This window comes from Schistocerca serialis, chromosome 6 (assembly GCF_023864345.2).
Source record: "Schistocerca serialis cubense isolate TAMUIC-IGC-003099 chromosome 6, iqSchSeri2.2, whole genome shotgun sequence".
Taxonomy (NCBI): Eukaryota; Metazoa; Arthropoda; class Insecta; order Orthoptera; family Acrididae; genus Schistocerca; species Schistocerca serialis.
This window is the reverse complement of record NC_064643.1, coordinates 464,924,413-464,946,779: the sequence shown is the minus strand read 5'-3', so window position 1 is coordinate 464,946,779 and position 22,367 is coordinate 464,924,413. Positions and strand designations below refer to the sequence as shown.

General features: G+C 40.4%; 1 protein-coding gene across 2 annotated transcripts in view; it reads right to left on the bottom strand.

The window, feature by feature from the left end:
• The window catches only part of LOC126484118 (uncharacterized), a 110,000-nt gene that overhangs the window by 56,008 nt on the left and 31,625 nt on the right, over nucleotides 1–22,367 (bottom strand). Inside the window, exon 1 of one of the 2 annotated variants that reach the window (XM_050107501.1) lies at nucleotides 15,730–15,854. The exons of the other annotated variant lie outside the window; for it this stretch is intronic. Coding sequence (XP_049963458.1) covers nucleotides 15,730–15,756 — 27 coding nt within the window. The 5' untranslated portion in view covers nucleotides 15,757–15,854. Of the gene's footprint in view, nucleotides 1–15,729; nucleotides 15,855–22,367 lie in introns of those variants that run through there. 2 annotated transcript variants of the gene reach the window in all.

The window sequence follows — 22,367 nt, the reverse complement described above, 5'->3', positions numbered from 1 at the left end:
CATAGGGAGAAATGATCATAATAATAAAATACGAGAAGTCAGAGCTCACACCGAAAGATTTAAGTGTTTATTTTTCCTGCATACTGTTTGAGAGTGGAATACTAGAGAAATGGCTCTAAGGTGGTTCAATGAATCCTCTGCCAGACATTTAACTGTGAATTGCAGAGTAATCATGTAGAGGTAGATGTAGAAGTACTCATAAACAAGTGACAGAGATTTAAGACAAATAGAAAAGTGTGGTACACAATTACCACATTGTCAAGCAAATTCATGCTGGTGAAGTAAGCAGAAAGGGTTCTGGACAGGAAAATCTAAATGTGCTAGACAGTGAACCCTGAACTCCTGAGGTTACGTTAGAGTGCTTAATCCGCAACCTTTCTTTCTCTCATCATGTATCCATTGTTAGTGATTACTCATTCAGTTAACCAATTTTATCTCTGCTGCCACCTAATTTTCAGTTGTTTTAAAATAACTGTAGAAAGGCAGACATAATTTTTCTTTCCCTGGTAAATATGGGGCTGAATGGATGCAAAGAGAGACACACTAATGTTTTTGTAAGGTTTTGATGACAGTCTCAAAATACATTTGTTGTTGTTGTTGTTGTGGTCTTCAGTCCTGAGACTGGTTTGATGCAGCTCTCCACGCTAATCTATCCTGTGCAAGCTCCTTCATCTCCCAGTACCTACTGCAACCTACATCCTTCTGAATCTGCTTAGTGTATTCATCTCTTGGTCTCCCTCTACGATTTTTACCCTCCATGCTGCCTTCCAATGCTAAATTTGTGATCCCTTGATGCCTCAGGACATGTCCTACCAGCCGATCCCTTCTTCTAGTCAAGTTGTGCCACAAACTTCTCTTCTCCCCAATTCTATTCAATACCTCCTCATTAGTTACATGATCTACCGACCTAATCTTCAACATTCTTCTGTAGCACCACATTTCGAAAGCTTCTATTCTCTTCTTGTCCAAACTATTTATTGCCCATGTTTCACTTCCATACATGGCTACACTCCATACAAATACTTTCAGAAACGACTTCCTGACACTTAAATCTATACTCGATGTTAACAAATTTCTCTTCTTCAGAAACGCTTTCCTTGTCATTGCCACTCTACATTTTATATCCTCTCTACTTCGACCATCATCAGTTATTTTGCTCCCCAAATAGCAAAACTCCTTTACTACTTTAAGTGTCTCATTTCCTAATCTAGTTCCCTCAGCATCACCCGACTTAATTCGACTACATTCCATTATCCTCGTTTTGCTTTTGTTGATGTTCATCTTATATCCTCCTTTCAAGACACTATCCATTCCATTCAACTGCTCTTCCAAGTCCTTTGCTGCCTCTGACAGAATTACAATGTCATCGGCGAACCTCAAAGTTTTTATTTCTCCTCCATGGATTTTAATACCTAGTAAAAATTTTTGTTTTGTTTCCTTTACTGCTTGCTCAATATACAGATTGAATAACATTGGGGCCAGGCTACAATCCTGTCTCACTCCCTTCCCAACCACTGCTTCCCTTTCATGTCCCTCGACTCTTATAACTGCCATCTGCTTTCTGTACAAATTGTAAATCGCCTTTCACTCCCTGTATTCTACCCCTGCCACCTTTAGAATTTGAAAGAGAGTATTCCAGTCAACATTGTCAAAAGCTTTCTCTAAGTCTACAAATGCTAGAAACGTAGGTTTGCCCTTCCTTAATCTTTCTTCTAAGATAAGTTGTAGGGTCAGTATTGCCTCACGCGTTCCAACATTTCTATGGAATCCAAACTGATCTTCCCCGAGGTCGGCTTTTACCAGTTTTTCCATTCGTCTGTAAGGAATTCACGTCACTATTTTGCAGCTGTGACTTGTTAAACTCATAGTTCGGTAATTTTCACATCTGTCAACACCTGCATTCTTTGGGATTGGAATTATTATATTCTTCTTGAAGTCTGAGGGTATTTTGCCTGTCTCGTACATCTTGCTCACCAGATGGAAGAGTTTTGTCAGGACTGGCTCTCCCAAGCCCGACAGTAGTTCTAATGGAATGTTGTCTAGTCCCGGGACCTTGTTTCGACTCAGGTCTTTCATTGCTCTGTCAAACTCTTCACGCAGTATTATAACTCCCATTTCATCTTCATCTACATCCTCTTCCATTTCCATAATATTGTCCTCAAGTGCATAGACCCTCTATATACTCCTTCCACCTTTCTGCTTTCCCCTCTTTGCTTAGAACTGGGTTTCCATCTGAGCTCTTGATATTCATACAAGTGGCTCTCTTTTCTCCAAAGGTCTCTTTAATTTTTCTGTAGGCAGTATCTATCTTAACCCTCATGCGATAAGCCTCCACATCCTTACATTTGTCCTCTAGCCATGCCTGCTTAGCCATTTGCACTTCCTGTCGATCTCATTTTTGAGACGTTTGTATTCCTTTTTGCCTGTTTCATTTACTGCATTTTTATATTTTCTCCTTTCATCAATTAAATTCAATATTTCTTCTGTTACCCACGGATTTCTACTAGCTCTCGTCTTTTTACCTACTTGATCCTCTGCTGCCTTCACGACTTCATCCCTCAGAGCTACCCATTCGTCTTCTACTGTATTTCTTTCCCCCATTCTTGTCAATTGTTCCCTTATGCTCTCCCTGAAACTCTGTACAACCTCTGGTTCTTTCAGTTTATCCAGGTCCCATCTCCTTAAATCCACACCTTTTTGCAGTTTCTGCAGTTTTAATCTACAGTTCATAACTAATAGATTGTGGTCAGAGTCCACATCTGCCCCTGGAAATGTCCTACAATTTAAAACCTAGTTCCTAAATCTCTGTCTTACCATTATATAATCTATCTGATACCTACTAGTATCTCCAGGATTCTTCCATGTATACAACCTTCTTTTATGATTCTTGAACCAAGTGTTAGCTATGATTAAGTTATGCTCTGTGCAAAATTCTACCAGACGGCTTCCTCTTTCATTTCTTAGCCCCAATCCATATTCACCTACTATGTTTTCCTCTCTCCCTTTTCCTACTGTCGAATTCCAGTCACCCATGACTATTAAATTTTCGTCTCCCTTCACTACCTGAAGAATTTCTTTTATCTCATCATACATTTCTTCAATTTCTTCGTCATCTGCAGCGCTAGTTGGCATATAAACTTGTACTTCTGTAGTAGGCAGGGGGTTCGTGTCTATCTTGGCCACTATAATATGTTCACTATGCTGTTTGTAGTAGCTTACTCGCACTCCTATTTTTTTATTCATTATTAAACCTACTCCTGCATTACCCCTATTTGATTTTGTATTTATAACCCTGTATTCACCTGACCAGAAGTCTTGTTCCTCCTGCCACTGAACTTCACTAATTCCCACTATATCTAACTTTAACCTATCCATTTCCCTTTTTAAATTTTCTAACCTACCTGCCCGATTAAGGGATCTGACATTCCACGCTCCGATCCGTAGAACGCCAGTTTTCTTTCTCCTGATAACGACGTCCTCAAGTAGTCCCCCCCCCCCCCCGGAGATCCAAATGGGGGCCTATTTTACCTCCGGAATATTTTACCCAAGAGGACACCATCATCATTTAACCATACAGTAAAGCTGCATGCCCTCGGGAAAAATTATGGCTGTAGTTTCCCCTTGCTTTCAGCCGTTCGCAGTACTACAACAGCAAGGCCGTTTTGGTTAATGTTACAAGGCCAGATCAGTGAATCATCCGGACTGTTGCTCCTGCAACTACTGAAAAGGCTGCTGCCCCTCTTCAGGAACCACACATTTATCTGGCCTCTCAACAGATACCCCTTCGTTGTGGTTGCACCTACGGTACGGCTATCTGTATCGTTGAGGCACGCAAGCCTCCCCACCAACGGCAAGGTCCATGGTTCATGGGGGGAGGAATACATTTGTATGGACTACATTAATTGTTGACCTATTAATTATTTTACACTGAGATGACAGAAGTAATTGGACACTTATACGTACATACGCAGATGGCAGTAGTATCATGCATGCGAGGTACAAAAGAGCAGTCCATTGGTGGAGCTGCCATTTGTATTCAGATGATTCATGTGAAAAGATTTCCAATGTGATTACGAATGCATGACAGGCATTAACAGACTTTGAACATGGAATGGTAGAGGAGCTAGATGCATGGGACATCCCATTTAGGAAATCATTAGGAAATTCAATGTTCTGAGACCCCCAGCGTCAAGAGTGTGCCAAGAATACCAAATTTCAGGCATTGCTTCTCACCAAGGGCTGATGGCCTGCACCTAATGACCAAGAGCAGCGGCATTTGCGTAGAGTCATCAGTGCTAACAGACAAACAACGCTGCATGAAATAACCACAGAAAACAATGTGGGACATATGATGAACATATCTTGTAGGTTAGTGCGGTGAAATTTGGTGTTAATGGGCTATGGCGGCAGATGACCAATGCAAGTGCCTTCGCTAACAGCACAACATTGCCTCTCCTGTGCTTGTGACCATATCAGTTGGGCCCTGGATGACTGGAAAACACTGACCTGGCCAGATGTGTCCCGATTTCAGTTGGCAAGAGCTGATGGTAAGGCTCGGGTGTGGTTCAGACCCCACACTGCCATGAACCCAAGTTGTCAACAAGGCACTGGGTAAGCTGGTGGTGGCTTCATAATGATGTGGGGTTCATTTACATGGAATGGACTGGGTCCTCTGGTCCAACTGAACTGACCACTGATTGGAAATGGTTATGTTCAGCTACTTGGAGATGTCACTGGGCCACAATTATTTGCAATTGGTTTGAAGAACATTCTGGACAGTTTGAGTGAATGATTTGGCCACTCAGATGATCTGACATGTACCCTGCTGAACATTTATCGAACATAATCAAGAGGTCAGTTCATGCACAAAATCCTGCATCAGCTATAGAGGCAGCATGGCTCAATATTTCTGCAGGGGACTTCCTATGACTTTTCTGTCCATGCCAAGTCAAGCTGCTGCACTACGCCAGGCAAAAGTAGATCTGACATGATATTAGGAAGTATCCCATGACTTTTGTCACCTCAGTGTGTATTTATTGTAGTAAATGCAGAACTGGGCAGTCCCTGCATATTCGGTCACCACACTCAAAGATATGGTTTGTGAGTTGGGTACAGCCCTACCTAATCTCGGGAAAGATTTGTCAACAGAAGAATCACTGAGCTGTTTATCGCCAAGCCTCCTGCAGCTACCTCAGCATCGAAGTGCAAAAGCCATGCCAATACATGAGATGCAGATTAGATAAACATTACTACAGTTTCACGCATTGATTTGTGTCCATGTGTTCACATGTCCATATCACATCACACCTGTTTCCTGCACTAACAAGTACTTAGGTTGCCACTCAGATTCTCAACAGCCAGTTCAGTTGCAGGCTCCAGACCAATAACCAGACATACTTGAGCCTGTGCTACAACCATCGCACCTGCCAATGATGCTACTCAACCTAAAGTGCTTTCTTGTACCTTCACCAGTGTTGCAGTCACTGCCATCCAACAGCCACTACATTAGGTCATGCTTCCACAGCCCATCACCACTACTGACAGCCGTGGACTTCATCATAGTTGGCACCCACTATGCATAATCACAGGAGGACATTTCAGTTGCTTTCTTTTGCAGATGTTCTACACCTACATCTATACTCCGCAAACCACTGTGAGGCGCATGGCAGAGGGTATGTCCCATTGTACCAGTTATTAGGGTTTCTTCTCATTCCATTCACATATGGAGTGTGGGAAGAATGAATTTTGAATGCCTCTGTGTGTGCAGTAATTATTCTAATCTCATGATTCCTATGTGAGTGATACGTAGGGCATTGTAGTGTATTCCTAGAGTCATAATTTAAAGCCTGTTCTTGAAACTTCATTGATAGACTTTCTTGGGATAGATTATGTCTGTCTTCAAGAGTTTTCCAACTCCATTCCTTCAGTATCTCTGTGATACTCTCCCATGGATTAAGGATTAAACAGACCTATGACCATTTGTGCTGCCCTTCTCTGTATACATTCAATATTACCGGTTAGTCCTGTTTGTTATTGGCCCCACACACTTGAGCAATATTCTAGGATGAGTCACATGAGTGATTTGTAAGCAATCTATTTTGTAGACTGAGTGCACTTCCCCAGTATTCTACCAATAAATCAAACTCTGTCATTCGCTTTACCCATGACCGAACCTATGTGATGGTTGGTTGGTTGGTTGGTTTGGGGAAGGAGACCAGACAGCGTGGTCATCGGTCTCATCGGATTAGGGAAGGAAGTCGGCCGTGCCCTTTCAGAGGAACCATCCCGGCATTTGCCTGGAGTGATTTAGGGAAATCACGGAAAACCTAAATCAGAACCTATGTGATGATTCAATTTTTGGTTATTTGTTTATTTGTCCATATAAATCTCTTATTCAGTACAAATATCATACACATGATATTGGACCTTTTTATCTATTGGTTTTTCAAATGTCAAACATACATTATTTAAATTTTTACAACAAACTGGATCCATACAATTAATAATTACAATTTTTTAAAAATACTGTATACTTCTAACTTATTTCTACAATTAAAGATACAAATTACATTTTTCCTTGCATAAGATACTGTGAGATTGAATAGCAGCAGTTTTTCAGAAGGTAGGCTGTCACAGACTTTTTAAAGCACTGTAGTTCAGGAAGAGATTTTATGTCTTGGAAATCTGTTGTATAGTTTTGTTCTTGCATGATACACACCTTTTTGGCATAAGGTGGTGTTACAATGATTAACATGTACATCTGACCTGATACTGTTATCATGGACACTTTTGTTTTGAGGAAAAAGGTTTTCTTTTCTTAGTATACTTTTTTTGACATGCATGACTACTTCCAGTATATAAATGCAGGGAAGGGATAGGATCTTTAGATATTTAAAGAAATGTTTGCATAGTTTTAACCTGCTCACTTGTTTCATTATCCCCATAATTGCCTTTTGTTTCCTGAAAACTGTTATTGCCTGGTGTACATTTCCACAGAAAACGATACTGTACTTCAGAACCGAATCTACACGAGCAAAGTATACAGCCCTAACTGTTTCTGCACTAGCATTGTTGCAAAGAATTCTTACTACGTAGCTCATTTTTGCTAGTTTTGAATTTAGGGATGTGATACGAGTGCTCCCTTTAAGATTTTCCTGGATATGAATCCCAAGTAATTTAGTTTCATTGACAGCACTAATGTCTTGATTAGCTATACATATTACAGGTTGTGTCGCATTTTTATTTTGATGGGTATGGAAATTCATGAGCACTGTTTTTTCTGGTAAACTATTCAGACACTCCTTTGTAATATCTTTTTCAGATGCAGTAAGATTTCCTTCTTTATTTCCTTCAATCAATAGACTGGTGTCTCTGCAAACAGTACTGGTTCAGAGTCCCTAAAGTGTGATGGGAAATCATTAATGTACACAAAAAAAAGAAAGAGACCTAAAATGGAGCCCAGTGGAACACTGTCCACATGGGTTTGAAAGGTGTACCTGGAGTTCATTTCCTTCCATGTACTTAATTTCAGTTACCTGAGAGTGATATTCAAAATATGATTAAATCCATTTATTTGGCACATCTCTTACACCATACCATTCAAGCTTCCTCAGGAGCACAGAATTATCAATCACATCAAAAGCTCTTGTTAGGTCCAAGAATAAACCTGAAATATTTCTGTGGTTGTCCACTGCATTTAAGACATGGTTTATCAGATTGAAAGTGACTGTTTCAATTGATTGCTGAGGTCTGAAGCCAAGTTGGCATACAGAAATAATATTATTCTTGTTGAAGAATGTAGTTGGTTTATTCAAAAACCCTGACAGTAGAGACACATGCCTATAGTTACCCATACGTTGATGATCACCTTGTTTATATAGGGGTATTACTTTTGCCATTTTCAGTTGCTGTGGGAAGACACCACATGATAAGGATGAAATGCATATGTCGAATAAAGGCGAAAGTATTTGTCTTGCTGTTATTTTTATAATACAATCTGGAATATCAACAATACCAGTTGAATAATTACTCTTAGTGAATTAATGGTATTTAGGATGTATGTAGGATGTGAGGATGAAGAGGCCTATCTCACTAGGGGTAAGATAGATACTGCCTACAGGAAAATTAAAGAGACCTTTGGAGATAAGAGAACGACTTGTATGAATATCAAGAGCTCAGATAGAAACCCAGTTCTAAGCAAAGAAGGGAAAGCAGAAAGGTGGAAGGAGTATATAGAGGGTCTATACAAGGGCGATGTACTTGAGGACAATGTTATGGAAATGGAAGAGGATGTAGATGAAGATGAAATGGGAGATATGATACTGTGTGAAGAGATTGATAGAGCACTGAAAGACCTGAGTCGAAACAAGGCCCCGAGAGTAGACAACATTCCATTAGAACTACTGACGGCCTTGGGAGAGCCAGTCCTGACAAAACTCTTCCATCTGGTGAGCAAGATGTATGAAACAGGCGAAATACCCTCAGACTTCAAGAAGAATATAATAATTCCAATCCCAAAGAAAGCAGGTGTTGACAGATGTGAGAATTGCCGAACTATCAGTTTAATAAGTCACAGCTGCAAAATACTAACACGAATTCTTTACAGACAAATGGAAAAACTAGTAGAAGCCAAACCTCGGGGAAGATCAGTTTGGATTCTGTAGAAACACTGGAACACGTGAGGCAATACTGACCTTACGACTTATCTTAGAAGAAAGATTAAGGAAAGGCAAACCTACGTTTCTAGCATTTGTAGACTTAGAGAAAGCTTTTGACAATGTTGACTGGAATACTCTCTTTCAAATTCTAAAGGTGGCAGGGGTAAAATACAGGGAGCGAAAGGCTATTTTCAATTTGTACAGAAACCAGATGGCAGTTATAAGAGTCGAGGGACATGAAAGGGAAGCAGTGGTTGGGAAGGGAGTGAGACAGGGTTGTAGCCTCTCCCCGATGTTGTTCAATCTGTATATTGAGCAAGCAGTAAATGAAACAAAAGAAAAATTTGGAGTAGGTATTAAAATTCATGGAGCAGAAATAAAAACTTTGAGGTTCGCCGATGACATTGTAATTCTGTCAGAGACAGCAAAGGACTTGGAAGAGCAGTTTAATGGAATGGGCAGTGTCTTTAAAGGAGGATATAAGATGAACATCAACAAAAGCAAAACAAGGATAATGGAATGTAGTCGAATTAAGTCGGGTGATGCTGAGGGAATTAGATTAGGAAATGAGACACTGAAAGTAGTAAAGGAGTTTTGCTATTTGGGGAGCAAAATAACTGATGATGGTTGAAGTAGAGAGGATATAAAATGTAGACTGGCAATGACAAGGAAAGCGATTCTGAAGAAGAGAAATTTTTTAACATCGAGTATAGATTTAAGTGTCAGGAAGTCATTTCTGAAAGTATTTGTACGGAGTGTAGCCATGTATGGAAGTGAAACATGGACAATAAATAGTTTAGACAAGAAGAGAATAGAAGCTTTCGAATGTGGTGCTACAGAAGAATGCTGAAGATTAGATGGGTAGATCACATAACTAATGAGGCAGTATTGAATAGGATTGGGGAGAAGAGAAGTTTGTGGCACAACTTGACCAGAAGTAGGGATCTGTTGGTAGGACATGTTCTGAGGCATCAAGGGATCACCAATTTAGTATTGGAGGGCAACGTGGAGGGTAAAAATCGTAGAGGGAGACCAAGAGATGAATACACTAAGCAGATTCAGAAGGATGTAGGTTGCAGTAGGTACTGGGAGATGAAAAAGCTTGCACAGGATAGAGTAGCATGGAGAGCTGCATCAAACCAGTCTCAGGACTGAAGACCACAACAACAACACAACAGGAGCTCTGTTGGGCCTATTGGACTGAGGAACATGGATATATTATTTATTTCAATAGATGAAAGTTCTTTCCATGTTGTAATAGATGGATTTCCAAATTTTTCGTTCACTAATTTTCCAGCAACAGTTGCATAATAAGATTTGAAACTGTTTGCAACTGCCCTAGGGTCAGTGAGATACTTGCCATCATGTGATCTCACAAGCAATATTTTTTTTTGATTTGTCTTCTTCACCATAAGATCCTGCACATCTTTCCACATGGACTTAGTATTATTGGATGACTTCATAATATATTTGTCATTTTCTTTAATTCTTGCCTCTTTTATGAAACATTTCAAAACTAGCTTGTATTTTTTGAAATAACTAAGAAATTTTGGACTGCAGTCACTTTTTGACTGAAGAATAAGTTCCTGCTTACTTTTACGAGATACTCTAATGCATGATATAATGTTGTTGTTGTTGTTGTTGTTGTTGTTGTTGTTGTGGTCTTCAGTCCTGAAACTGGTTTGATGCAGCTCTCCATGCTACTCTATCCTGTGCAAGCTTCTTCATCTCCCAGTACCTACTGCAGCCTACATCCTTCTGAATCTGTTTAGTGTATTCATCTCTTGGTCTCCCTCTACGATTTTTACCCTCCACGTAGCCCTCCAATACTAAATTGGTGATCCCTCGATGTCTCAGAACATGTCCTACCAACCGATCCCTTCTTCTAGTCAAAGTGTGCCACAAACACCTCTTCTCCCCAATTCTATTCAATACCTCCTCATTAGTTACATGATCTACCCATCTAATCTTCAACATTCTTCTGTAGCACCACATTTTGAAAGCCTCTATCCTCTTCTTGTCTAAACTATTTATCGTCCATGTTTCACTTCCATACATGGCTACACTCCATACAAATACTTTCAGAAATGACTTCCTGACACTTAAATCTATACTCAATGTTAACAAATTTCTCTTCTTCTGAAACGCTTTCCTTGCCATTGCCAGTCTACATTTTATATCCTCTCTACTTTCACCATCATCAGTTATTTTGCTCCCCAAATAGCAAAACTTCTTTACTACTTTCAGTGTCTCATTTCCTAATCTAATTCCCTCCGCATCACCCGACTTAATTCGACTAAATTCCATTACTCTTGTTCTGCTTTTGTTGATGTTCATCTTATATCCTCCTTTCAAGACACTGTCCATTCCATTCAACTGCTCTTCCAAGTCCTTTGCTGTCTCTGACAGAATTACAATGTCATCGGCGAACCTCAAATTTTTATTTCTCCTCCATGGATTTTAATACCTATTCTGAACTTTTCTTTTGTTTCCTTTACTGCTTGCTCAATATACAGATTGAATAACATTGGGGACAGGCTACAACCCTGTCTCACTCCCTTCCCAACCACTGCTTCCCTTTCATGTCCCTCGACTCATAACTGCCATCTGGTTTCTGTACAAATTGAAAATAGCCTTTCGTTCCCTGTATTTTACCCCTGCCATCTTCAGAATTTGAAAGAGAGTATTCCAGTCAACATTGTCAAAAGCTTTCTCTAAGTCTACAAATGCTAGAAATGTAGGTTTGCCTTTCCTTAATCTTTCTTCTAAGATAAGTTGTAGGGTCAGTATTGCCTCACGTGTTTCAACATTTCTATGGAATCCAAACTGATCTTCCCTGAGGTCGGCTTTTACCAGTTTTTCCATTCGTCTGTAAAGAATTCATGTTACTATTTTGCAGCTGTGACTTATTAAACTCATAGTTCGGTAATTTTCACATCTGTCAACACCTACTTTCTTTGGGATTGGAATTATTATATTCTTCTTTAAGTCTGAGGGTATTTCGCCTGTTTCATACATCTTGCTCACCAGATGGAAGAGTTTTGTCAGGACTGGCTCTCCCAAGGCCGTCAGTAGTTCTAATGAAACGTTGTCTACTCCCGGGCCCTTGTTTCGACTTAGGTCTGTAAGTGCTCTGTCAAACTCTTCACACAGTATCATATCTCCCATTTCATCTTCATCTACCTCCTCTTCCATTTCTATAAGATTGTCCTCAAGAACATCGCCTCTGTATAGACACCCTATATACTCCTTTCACCTTTCTGCTTTCCCTTCCTTGCTTAGAACTGGGTTTCCATCTGAGCTCTTGATATTCATGCAAGTGGTTCCCTCTTCTCCAAAGGTCTCTTTAATTTTCCTGTAGGCAGTATCTATCTTACCGCTCATGAGATAAGCCTCTACATCCTTACATTTGCCCTCTAGCCATCCCTGCTTAGCCATTTTGCACTTCCAGCCAATCTAATTTTTGAGACGTTTATATTCCTTTTTGCCTGTTTCACTTACTGCATTTTTGTATTTTCTCCTTTCATCAATTAAATTCAGTATCTCTTCTGTTACCCAAGGATTTCTACTAGCCCTTGTCTTTTTACCTACTTGATTCTCTGCTGCCTTCACTATTTCATTCCTCAAAGCTACCCATTCTTCTTCTACTGTATTACTTTCCCCCATTCCTGTCAATTGTTCCCTTATGCTCTCCCTGAAACTCTGTACAACCTCTAGTTTAGTCAGTTTATCCAGGTCCCATCTCCTTAAATTCCCACCTTTTTGGAGTTTCTTCAGTTTTAATGTACAGTTCATAACCAATAGATTGAGGTCAGAGTCCATATCTGCCCCTGGAAACGTCTTACAATTTAAAACCTGATTCCTAAATCTCTGTCTTACCATTATATAATCTATCTGATACCTACTAGTATCTCCAGGATTCTTCCATGTATACAGCCTTCTTTCATGATTCTTGAACCAAGTGTTAGCTATGATTAAGTTATGCTCTGTGCAAAATTCTACCAGGCAGCTTCCTCTTTCATTTCTTAACCCCAATCCATATTCACCTACTACGTTTCTTTCTCTCCCTTTCCATACTCTCAAATTCCAGTCACCCATGACTATTAAATTTTCGTCTCCCTTCACTACCTGAATGATTTCTTTTGTCTCATCATACATTTCATCAATTTCTTCATCCTCTGCAGAGCTAGTTGGCATATAAACTCGTACTACTGTAATAGGCGAGGGCTTCGTGTCTATCTTGGCCACAATAATGCGTTCACTATGCTGTTTGTAGTAGCTTACCTGCACCACTATTTTTTTATTCATTATTAAACCTACTCCTGCATCACCCCAATTTGATTTTGTATTTATAACCCTGTATTCACCTGACCAGAAGTCTTGTTCCTCCTGCCACCGAACTTCACTAATTCTCACTATATCTAACTTTAACCTATCCATTTCCCTTTTTAAATTTTCTAACCTACCTGCCTGATTAAGGGATCTGACATTCCATGCTCCGATCCGTAGAACGCCAGTTTTCTTTCTCCTGATAACGACATCCTCTTGAGTAGTCCCCGTTCGGAGATCCAAATGGGGGACTATTTTACCTCCAGAATATTTTACCCAAGAGGGCGCCATCATCATTTAATCATACAGTAAAGCTGCATGCCCTCGGGAAAAATTACGGCTGTAGTTTCCCCTTGCTTTCAGCCATTCGCAGTACCAACACAGCCAGGACGTTTTGGTTAGTGTTACAAGGCCAAGTCAGTCAATCATCCAGACTGTTGCCCCTGCAACTACTGAAAAGGCTGCTGCCCATCTTCAGGAACCACACGTTTGTCTGGCCTCTCAACATATAGGCCTTCGTTGTGGTTGCACCTACGGTACGGCTATCTGTATCGTTGAGGCACGCAAGCCTCCCCACCAACGGCAAGGTCCATGATTCATGGGGGGGATTTAATACAGTTTTTGAATCTATCTGTGCTTTTGGAAATCACTTTCTTTTGTGGAAAAGCTATGTTAAAGTTATGTTTGAAAATGCTCATAGAATTTTCCATCTTTTCGTTGGTAATAGAGGTATCATATACTTCTCTCCAAGATTGTTCGCTGATTAGGTATTGGAAGTATTCAATATTTTTCCTACTATAAACCCTTTTATGGGTAATATTTTGTACACAGGTCAAAATGTGATTTACAGGTATGCTTAGTAATTGTGAAAGGTGGTCACTATAGCCGGTATCAAAGTTTTCTGATGTACACTTGTCCATGTTTACACATACCTGATCAAGGAGAGTGACACTAGTTTTTGTTACGTATGTTGGAGAGCTAAGAGTCAGAAAAAGCTTGTAGGCTTTTATAATATTTAATAATTTTTCCCTGTGAGGGCTACGGCTCAGAAACTCAATACTAAAATCTCCACATAGTACCACTGTTTTCCAAGTTGTCTTAAGTTTGCCTAAAGCAAGGTCCAGTTTTCCCTTCAACATGTTACACCTAGGTATTTGTATGAGTTGGCTGATGCCAGCAGTGACTCATGGATATTATTGTAATGAAGTGCACAGTTTTACATTTCTGAACATTTAGATCATGTTGCCAATCTCTGTGCAATTTTGAAATCTTATCAAGATTTGACTGAATATTTATGCAGCTTTTTTCAGATAATACTTCATATGGATAAATGCATCATCTGCAAAAAGCCTGATGTTACCATTAATATTGTAGGAGTGCATAGTTTCACGGCAATATGTACTAATAAAAGTTTCTAGGGCTTCCAGCCCCATCAAGTGGTTTAAAATCCGTGAGCTTTCGGCTCATTACTCCTGAGCCATTGTCAAGTGGTGACTGTCTTCTGGTTGCTGCTGCTGACCTTATATAGCCACGCTGCCTGCCATGACTTCACTGGTACCCTCTCCACCACCATACATGGTAATGTTTGCATTGTGTGGTCACCGTGCCCGCTTTAACCTTCTGACGGCTGGGTCCCACTCTGTGCTTAGCTGCAGGTCACTGTCTTTATTGTATGATGGAGAATATTTCAACCAGACAGTTGGCATTCCGATGGGCAGCCCATTAGCTCCAGCTGTAGCCAATCTGTTCATGGAGTACTTTGAAAATATCGCCCTGGACATGGCTCCTGAAAAGTCTAGTTGCTTTTATTGTTATATCGATGACACATTCATTGTCTGGTCTCATGGATGTCAAAATCTGGGAGAATTCTTGGACCACATCAAAAACATCCATGACAACATCAAGTTCATGATGGAGACAGAGACAGATGGTGGCATGGTGGCTTGCTGTTCCTTGATGTCCTCATCCGCTGGAAAAACAAATGGGTGTCCCATCCACAGCATTTACTGGGAACCCACCCACACAGACCGATGCCTGCACACTAACAGCTATCACCATCCATCACAGAAATGTTCTGTTCTGAGGACCTCAGTGCATCGAGCTGAAACCATCTCAGATTCTGAAAACCTGCCAAAGGAACTGAGCCACTTAAGGAAAGTATTCAATGAAACCAGGTGCAACAACTGCCAGATTTTGCAAGTATTTCTGAAAATATGTAAGCAGAAAGACTCCGAGGAGGACTCGAAAAAGTTTGCATTCTTGTCATTCTGTGGCTCAATAACAGGGAAGATAAGCCCACTCCTAAAGAGGTATAAAATCGATTCGGTCTTCAGGGTTTCAGCAAAAATTTGACAACTCTTCAGGTCTGTGAAACATGACATAGGCCTTAGAACACCAGGAGTACATAAAATACCATGCGGGTGTGGGCAGTTCTATATCAGACAGACTATATGTACCACTGAACAGCGCTGTGTAGAACACGACAGATGTTTTCGTCTATGCTACCCAGAGAAATCAGCAGTAGCAGAGCATGCATTAGAAAATGGTCATTGTATTGCATTCAACGAGACATCTATTATCACACAAACTAACAGTTTTTGGGATAGCATAATAAAAGAAGCAATCTAAATAAAAATTTGTGACAACATGCCCATAAAGACGGTGGCCTGCAGCTAAGCACAGCATGGGACCCAGCCATCGGAAGGTTGAAGCAGGTGTGGCGGCCACACAACGCAAACATTACCATATATGGTGCCGGAGCATGTACCATTGACGTCACAGAAGGCAGTGCGGCTATATAGGGATGGCAGCAGGAACTAGAAGACAGTCACCACTTGACAATGGCTGAGGAGTACTCGGCTGAACGCTCATGGATTTTAAACCACTTGATGTGGCTGTAAGTGTGAGAAACTTTTATTATTACTATTAATATTGTTTGCAAAATCATTAATGTACATATAATAATGACCATACATTTATTTATACTAACAATATAACTAAACAAATAATATACAGAAAATTTACTGTAATTACCCTGCTGGACTTTCCATTGTGCACAGGATTAATTTTTTTCATGTCTTATTGGTGTGATGAATTGTAAAGGAAACAACTTACAAACAATGTTTTACAACAAATCCAAAAATGTTCTAGGCTTTCTACAAAGGAAAGGTTGTGATTTACTCCAAACATGACATGAAACAATGGTATTCACACACACAAACATTTCTCAAAAGACAGATTTTTGCATGAATCCAAAATGACATTATCCTTGTCCACAAATGGTTACTGGAGAGTCATACTGTGTGGGGTAGAGCAGTAGTACAACATGCAACTGCCTTGAAAAAAAAGATATGTCTTATTAGTTCGTTACAGCAAGAGAACTTAGTGTCTGATGTAAAATGATGCCTTACTAGCCTCTGGTAAAACTTTGGTAATATGACTGGATTGCCTAATATCCTGCACTTAGTACCTTAGGATATGATGTTCCACCATAAGCATGGATTAGAAAGACATATTGTGCTGAGTTTAGTCCGTGTTCAATAAACAAACAGTGTTAATCCAAGTGTGGGTATCAGCCACCACCTTGGAACACCACATGGCATCTATGTTTAAGGAAGATAAAGAAGCAGAGCATATTTGACCCAAAGTGGTCAAAAGATTTCTGCCAAGAGTCACAAACTAGCAGCAAAAATTATGTCTGACTGCCTTTTGTTATCATTCATTTCAGAGATCGTATTTAAGAGTGTATCAGTTTCAAGACATTAGGCACTTGCTATATTTGTGCCTTGCACATTGGACTGTGTGTGTTCAATACATAAATGTCTATACTGTTACAGAACAAATTGACTCAGGCAGTTGTTAGCACAACTGAGCAGGCCTAATGTAACTGAGGAGCTGCAGCTAGCCCAGATGTGCTCATTAACAGTTGTCTTGCCTCTACAGACATCAGATCCAGTGGCTCACAGCACTGCAATCTAGGTGATTAAGCCAAGATATGTGACAAACAAAATTCCACCACTACAAGGCATGTTGGCCACTGAAGTATGCCCAGAGCTTGTGGTAATGGAGGTCAGGTTTTGCTTGACAGTGCACAGCTAAGGAACTTTGGGCACAGTACTACTGTACCCAGCCCAGACTGGTCAAGTTTCCTAAAGTACTCACCATTTGTCAACCTAAGTGACATGACTACAGAATACCTTGGGCACAGAAAGCATTAGCCCTCAAAACCCAGAGAGATAATAATAGCTAAAACTTAACAATGTGCAAGTTGTCTATTGATCCATGTGCTCAGAAATGTTATTTTTAAGAGTTCAAGCCAGTGATCACACATTCATTCCATAGCAGGAAGATAGGGTTGTATCTCCATTGCCGGCCACTATGTGCTGGGTGGTAAAGGTCTGTTACATTCAAAATGGAGCAAAGGGCATCCGCCAAGCCAACATAATGTGTATATTAATCTATAATAGCTGAAACCTCTGCATAACAAAAAGAACTTACCATTCATGTGTACAAATGAGTGGTCAAGGTTTCAGAAGGCAACTTACATATCAGCAAGCGAAAAAATGATTGGAGTTGTGTACCCAAAGTAGTCCTATTAGTAGAACGTTGAACCATGGAATTTCAATAACACTGATCATTAAGGGAAACTGTGCAATTCCAAACAGAATTGGTGACTAGCGTTGTGAGGAACTGCTTAGAATTGTTACATCATACAATACCTGAGCAAAAGGGTCATGGTGATGTATTGTGATATCAGCAAAAAAATGCCTATATGTTAATGGGTGAGCATAAGTTCAGCAAGTCACAGTGACCACAAGGCCATACGGCATAGTTGGCCAAAAGCTTTCATCAATCACACTCTTCTTCTCATTGATGCCTGGCTTTCTGGTTTCACAACAGACAAAGCTTAAAAGTGGAATTACATGGAGTCCAACTCTGTGATCCTGTATGCCACATCTGCTATAACACATTACTTGGTTGCCTGGGTACCAATACACTTTGGCATAGTAATATACTGTATTCCTTTTATGGCAGCATAAACAGTGGCTGCTGTTTAGAGTACTCAGTAACTTAAGTCATTAGTGAGCATGAGAGGAGACTCCTCCACTTTCTGATCCATTCCTGTACAGTACATATATTTTCTTAGTTTTTTGGGGCACTAATGGTACTAGAGTAGATGAGAAAGTTCTTCCTTTGGTTATTCTTCTTAGTGCAGTGCCTTCAAGACAATGTAAGAAAGATTGTACATTTATTTATACTAACAACACAACCAGATAAATAATTTTACAGAAAATTTACTGCAATTACTCTGTTGGATCTGTCACCATGCACGGGATTAAAATTTTTCATGTCTTATTGGTCTGATGAATTGTAAAGCATATAACTTAAAATCAAGGTTTTACATCAAATCCAAAACTATTCTAGGATTTCTCAAATGAAAGGTCAAAATTTACACCAAACACAACACAAAACAATGATATTCACACCACAAACATTTCTCAAAAGATATATTTTTTATGAATCCAAAAAGACCACATTATCATTGTCCACAAATGGTTACTGAAGAGTAACTGTGTGAGAGAGGGCAATGGTACAACATGCAACTGCCTTGGAAAAAAGATGTGTCGTATTAGCTTGTTACAGCAAGAGAACTTAGTGTCTGATGTAAAATTATGCTTTGTTAGCCTCTAGAAAAAGGTTGGGAATATGGCTGGAGTGCCTAACATCCTGCACTTAGTATTTCAGGACATGATGTTCCATCATAAGTATGCACTGGGAAGACATAGTGAAAGCATCTGCAAAACTAGTCCAGATAATAATGTATCTATGCCTACATTTACACCCCCTCATCATCCCCACAATCACCGACACACCCACCTTCTACAGGTGGCCTAAAATCCACAAACCCAACAGTCCTCTACACCTCATTGTTGTGCTTCCATTGAAATAATTTTCACTCTTGTTGATGAACACCTCCAACCAATTGCCTGAAATCTAGCCTCCCACATCAAAGACTTCCTTCGTCGACTTTCGACCATTCCCACCCATTTATCTCCCGGATCCATTACTGTCAATTCTGCTTTCCTATACATCAATGTCCTTCATGCCCATGGTCTTGCTGCCAGCAAATACTACCTCTTCCAATGTCCTTCAGACTTGAAACCCACAACTTCATTCCTTGTACATCTTTTCATTTGGTCCCTACAACTACTTTTTCTTTGAAGGGATGGTTCACAAACAAATCTGCAACACAGCCATGGGCATCAGCATAGCACCTTCCAATGCCAACCTGTATTTGAGCCATCTATGGGAAACCTTCCTAGCCTTCCAAAACTTCCAACTCCATGTCTGGTTCAGGTTCATTGATATCTTCATGATCTGTACTCAGGGGCAAGACACCCCATCCACTTTCCACCCATCTATTTTACCTTGTCCTCCCCTACCCACCACACAACCTACATGGATGTTGAGCTCCACATCTCTGATTGCTCGATTCACACTTCTGTCCACATTAAACCCACCAACCACCAACACTACCTGCATGTTGACAGCTGCAATCCCTTCCACACTAAAAAAATCCCTCTCCCTCCCATACAGCCCGGCCAGTCATGGATGATGTACGTGCAGTAATGAGAACTGTCTTGTCCAGTACAGTGAAGACCTCATAATATCACTCTCGACTGGAACAACTGAACCATATCCTTCATCAGGGGTCTGATGATCTCTCATCCTGCCCTGGCATGAGGCAGTGAGGGCCATACAACCCAAGAGCCTTCCCACCCCTCCTAAACTGTTGAGACCCCCACCCAATCTACACAGGAACCTATTCCATCCCTATGCTGCTCCTACTCCCAAACCAAGAAGTAAGACCTGCCCAATTCACCCATTCAGCACCTCCTACTCCAATCCCGACTCAGGCCTATCCTGCCCAAACAGAAGCTGGGCCATCTGCAAAAGCAGCCACATCACATACCAGCTCTATTGCAAACTCTGTGCAGTGCTATATATTGGTATGACCACCAACCACCAGGATGAATGGTCACCCCCAACTGTTGACACGAACAAAGTTGATCACCTGAGCTCAATTTCAACATCTGCTCCACAACCTGAGCCATCTAGTTTCTTCCTTCCACCACCAGTTCCTCTGACCTGCAGAGATGTGAGTTATCGTTGCAATACATCCTCCGCTCCCATAATCAAGCTGGCCTTAATCTCAGGTAATCCACTGTCCCCGCACCCTCCACCCAACAGCTTCCTCTTCCTTTGTCCTGTCACTCCCTCCCAGGTCAAATCCCCTTGTCACCTTCAGTGTGTGCTGCTTTCCACTGGCTACTACAATTGTGCCTGTCTGTATAACTACCACCTCCCCACCCCACTTCCCCCATATTCACACATTCCTGGCTGCCTCCCTCTGAGCCACTACCCACCCACCACCAGTCCGTCTCCCTACCTCCCTCTTCCTCTACCCACCACATGTGACACTACTTCCCACCACAACCGGTCCACCTACCAAAAAATAACATCAGCAATGTGAACTTAGCCGGCACCATGTAGGGGCACAGATGTGTGTATGCCTATTTTATTTTACTCTAGCTCCTCAAAGGATAAATGCAGAAACTTACTTTCTATTGACAACTCAATGTTTCTGTTTTTTGGTAAGTGGTCTCCTTTAATCCTAAAGTATTTACATTTGTACTACATTAAGTCCTATATGGTGCGTACCAGTAGCTGCTTTGCACAAAAATATCATTTCTCCGACAACTGAACTGCTGGAAGAACAGCCATCAGTTAGGCTTGATCTCACTTCAAGTTTTTCCAATTTCAATGGGTCATTTTTAGAGAAATATGTGGAAGAAAGTTACATGTTGCATATTCTTCTTGGAATGTACACTCTTGGAATTTTAACATTAAGTTTAAATGGTAGAACACCTTCCTTGCAGAGTTTGCCATTAGATTTTAATGAGCATTTCTGTGACAGCTTTCTCACTTACTGAGCAAACTTGTGATGAAACACACTTTTTTATTGGACCTCTTGCTTTACCACTACCTAGTAAGGGCCCCAGACCAATGATCAGTACTGTGAGAGTTCTGTATGCTTACTCCTTTGTGGGTGAAATATATTTTCTTAGGACTTTTCCAGTGAATCTCAATCTGGCATTTGCCTTTCCTACAACTAGTTGTACATACTCATCCCACTTTAAATCATTCTGGACACAAGCTGGATTGAACTGAATTTTATCTGATCCTGCAGAATTACATAGTGTACACTGAATGTATATGCAATATAGGATGTCAAAAATATAAAACATTCAATATCACATATTTCCTAACCATTTTTCTTGCATTCTAACATAACTGATTATAAGTAACAATATACACAAATTTAATGTGATAAGGACTCTTCAACACTGTGAAATTCCATTTCCACCAGATAGTCCTTGAGGTCATTTGAAAAGTTAGCGCCATGTATATTGCCACACAGTTTTTTTAGGCAGACTTCTTAGTAATTTGATACCTGAGTCAGCATTGTCAGTCAGTAGGGTATGCTTCATATGTCACTCTTCCTCTGTGTTTTGTGGGTGTGTATACTTTATATTTGCAGAAGGGTGTAAAAGTTAAAATGTCTAGTCTTCTGAAGCAGTTTCAGCATGTTTCAGAAGTCTTTCTTCAGTAGGTATGGTTCAAAGAGTCCGTGGTATTCTATGCACAGAAGCTCTTTGTCTGCATACTGTGATAGCTGCCTCAATAAGAACATGATGGAGCAGAGTTTTTTACAGGCAGAATTAATATGTTGCTTTCATTTCAGCTCATTATCCACAATAATGCCTAAGAATTTAGTGGTTCTGCTTCTTCCAGTCTCATTTCATCTCCCGCTAATCCCTTGTGCACAGGCTTCTCTTTATTTATGAACACTGCATGCATAGTCTTTTTTAGGTTTATAACAAGTCCATTTTTCAGGAGCCACTAAGCTGTGGTGCTTGCAGATGTGTGCTCTTCTCTCAAGCTGTACCATATTTTAGCCATTGTTCAATATTTTCATGCCATCTGCATACAATATCTTCTTCTCCTTCTCTTCAACACCTATGTCATTAACAAACAGATTAAACAGCAATGCCCCCATTGCAGATCCCTACAGCACTCCATATTTTATGGCTTTGGTTTCTGACTGACATGCATTCCCTGTTGATACATATTGCTTCCTGTTGCATAAGTATGATTCAATACACTCACCTGCCTGTCCTTGAATTTGATAGTTTTCTAATTTTCTTATCAGTATATCATGGTCAGTATCGTCAAATGCTTTGGAGAGATCCAGAAACATTGTAGATTCAATTTGTTTTTCATCTAACAATTGTATAATGTAATCTGACAGGCCAGCAA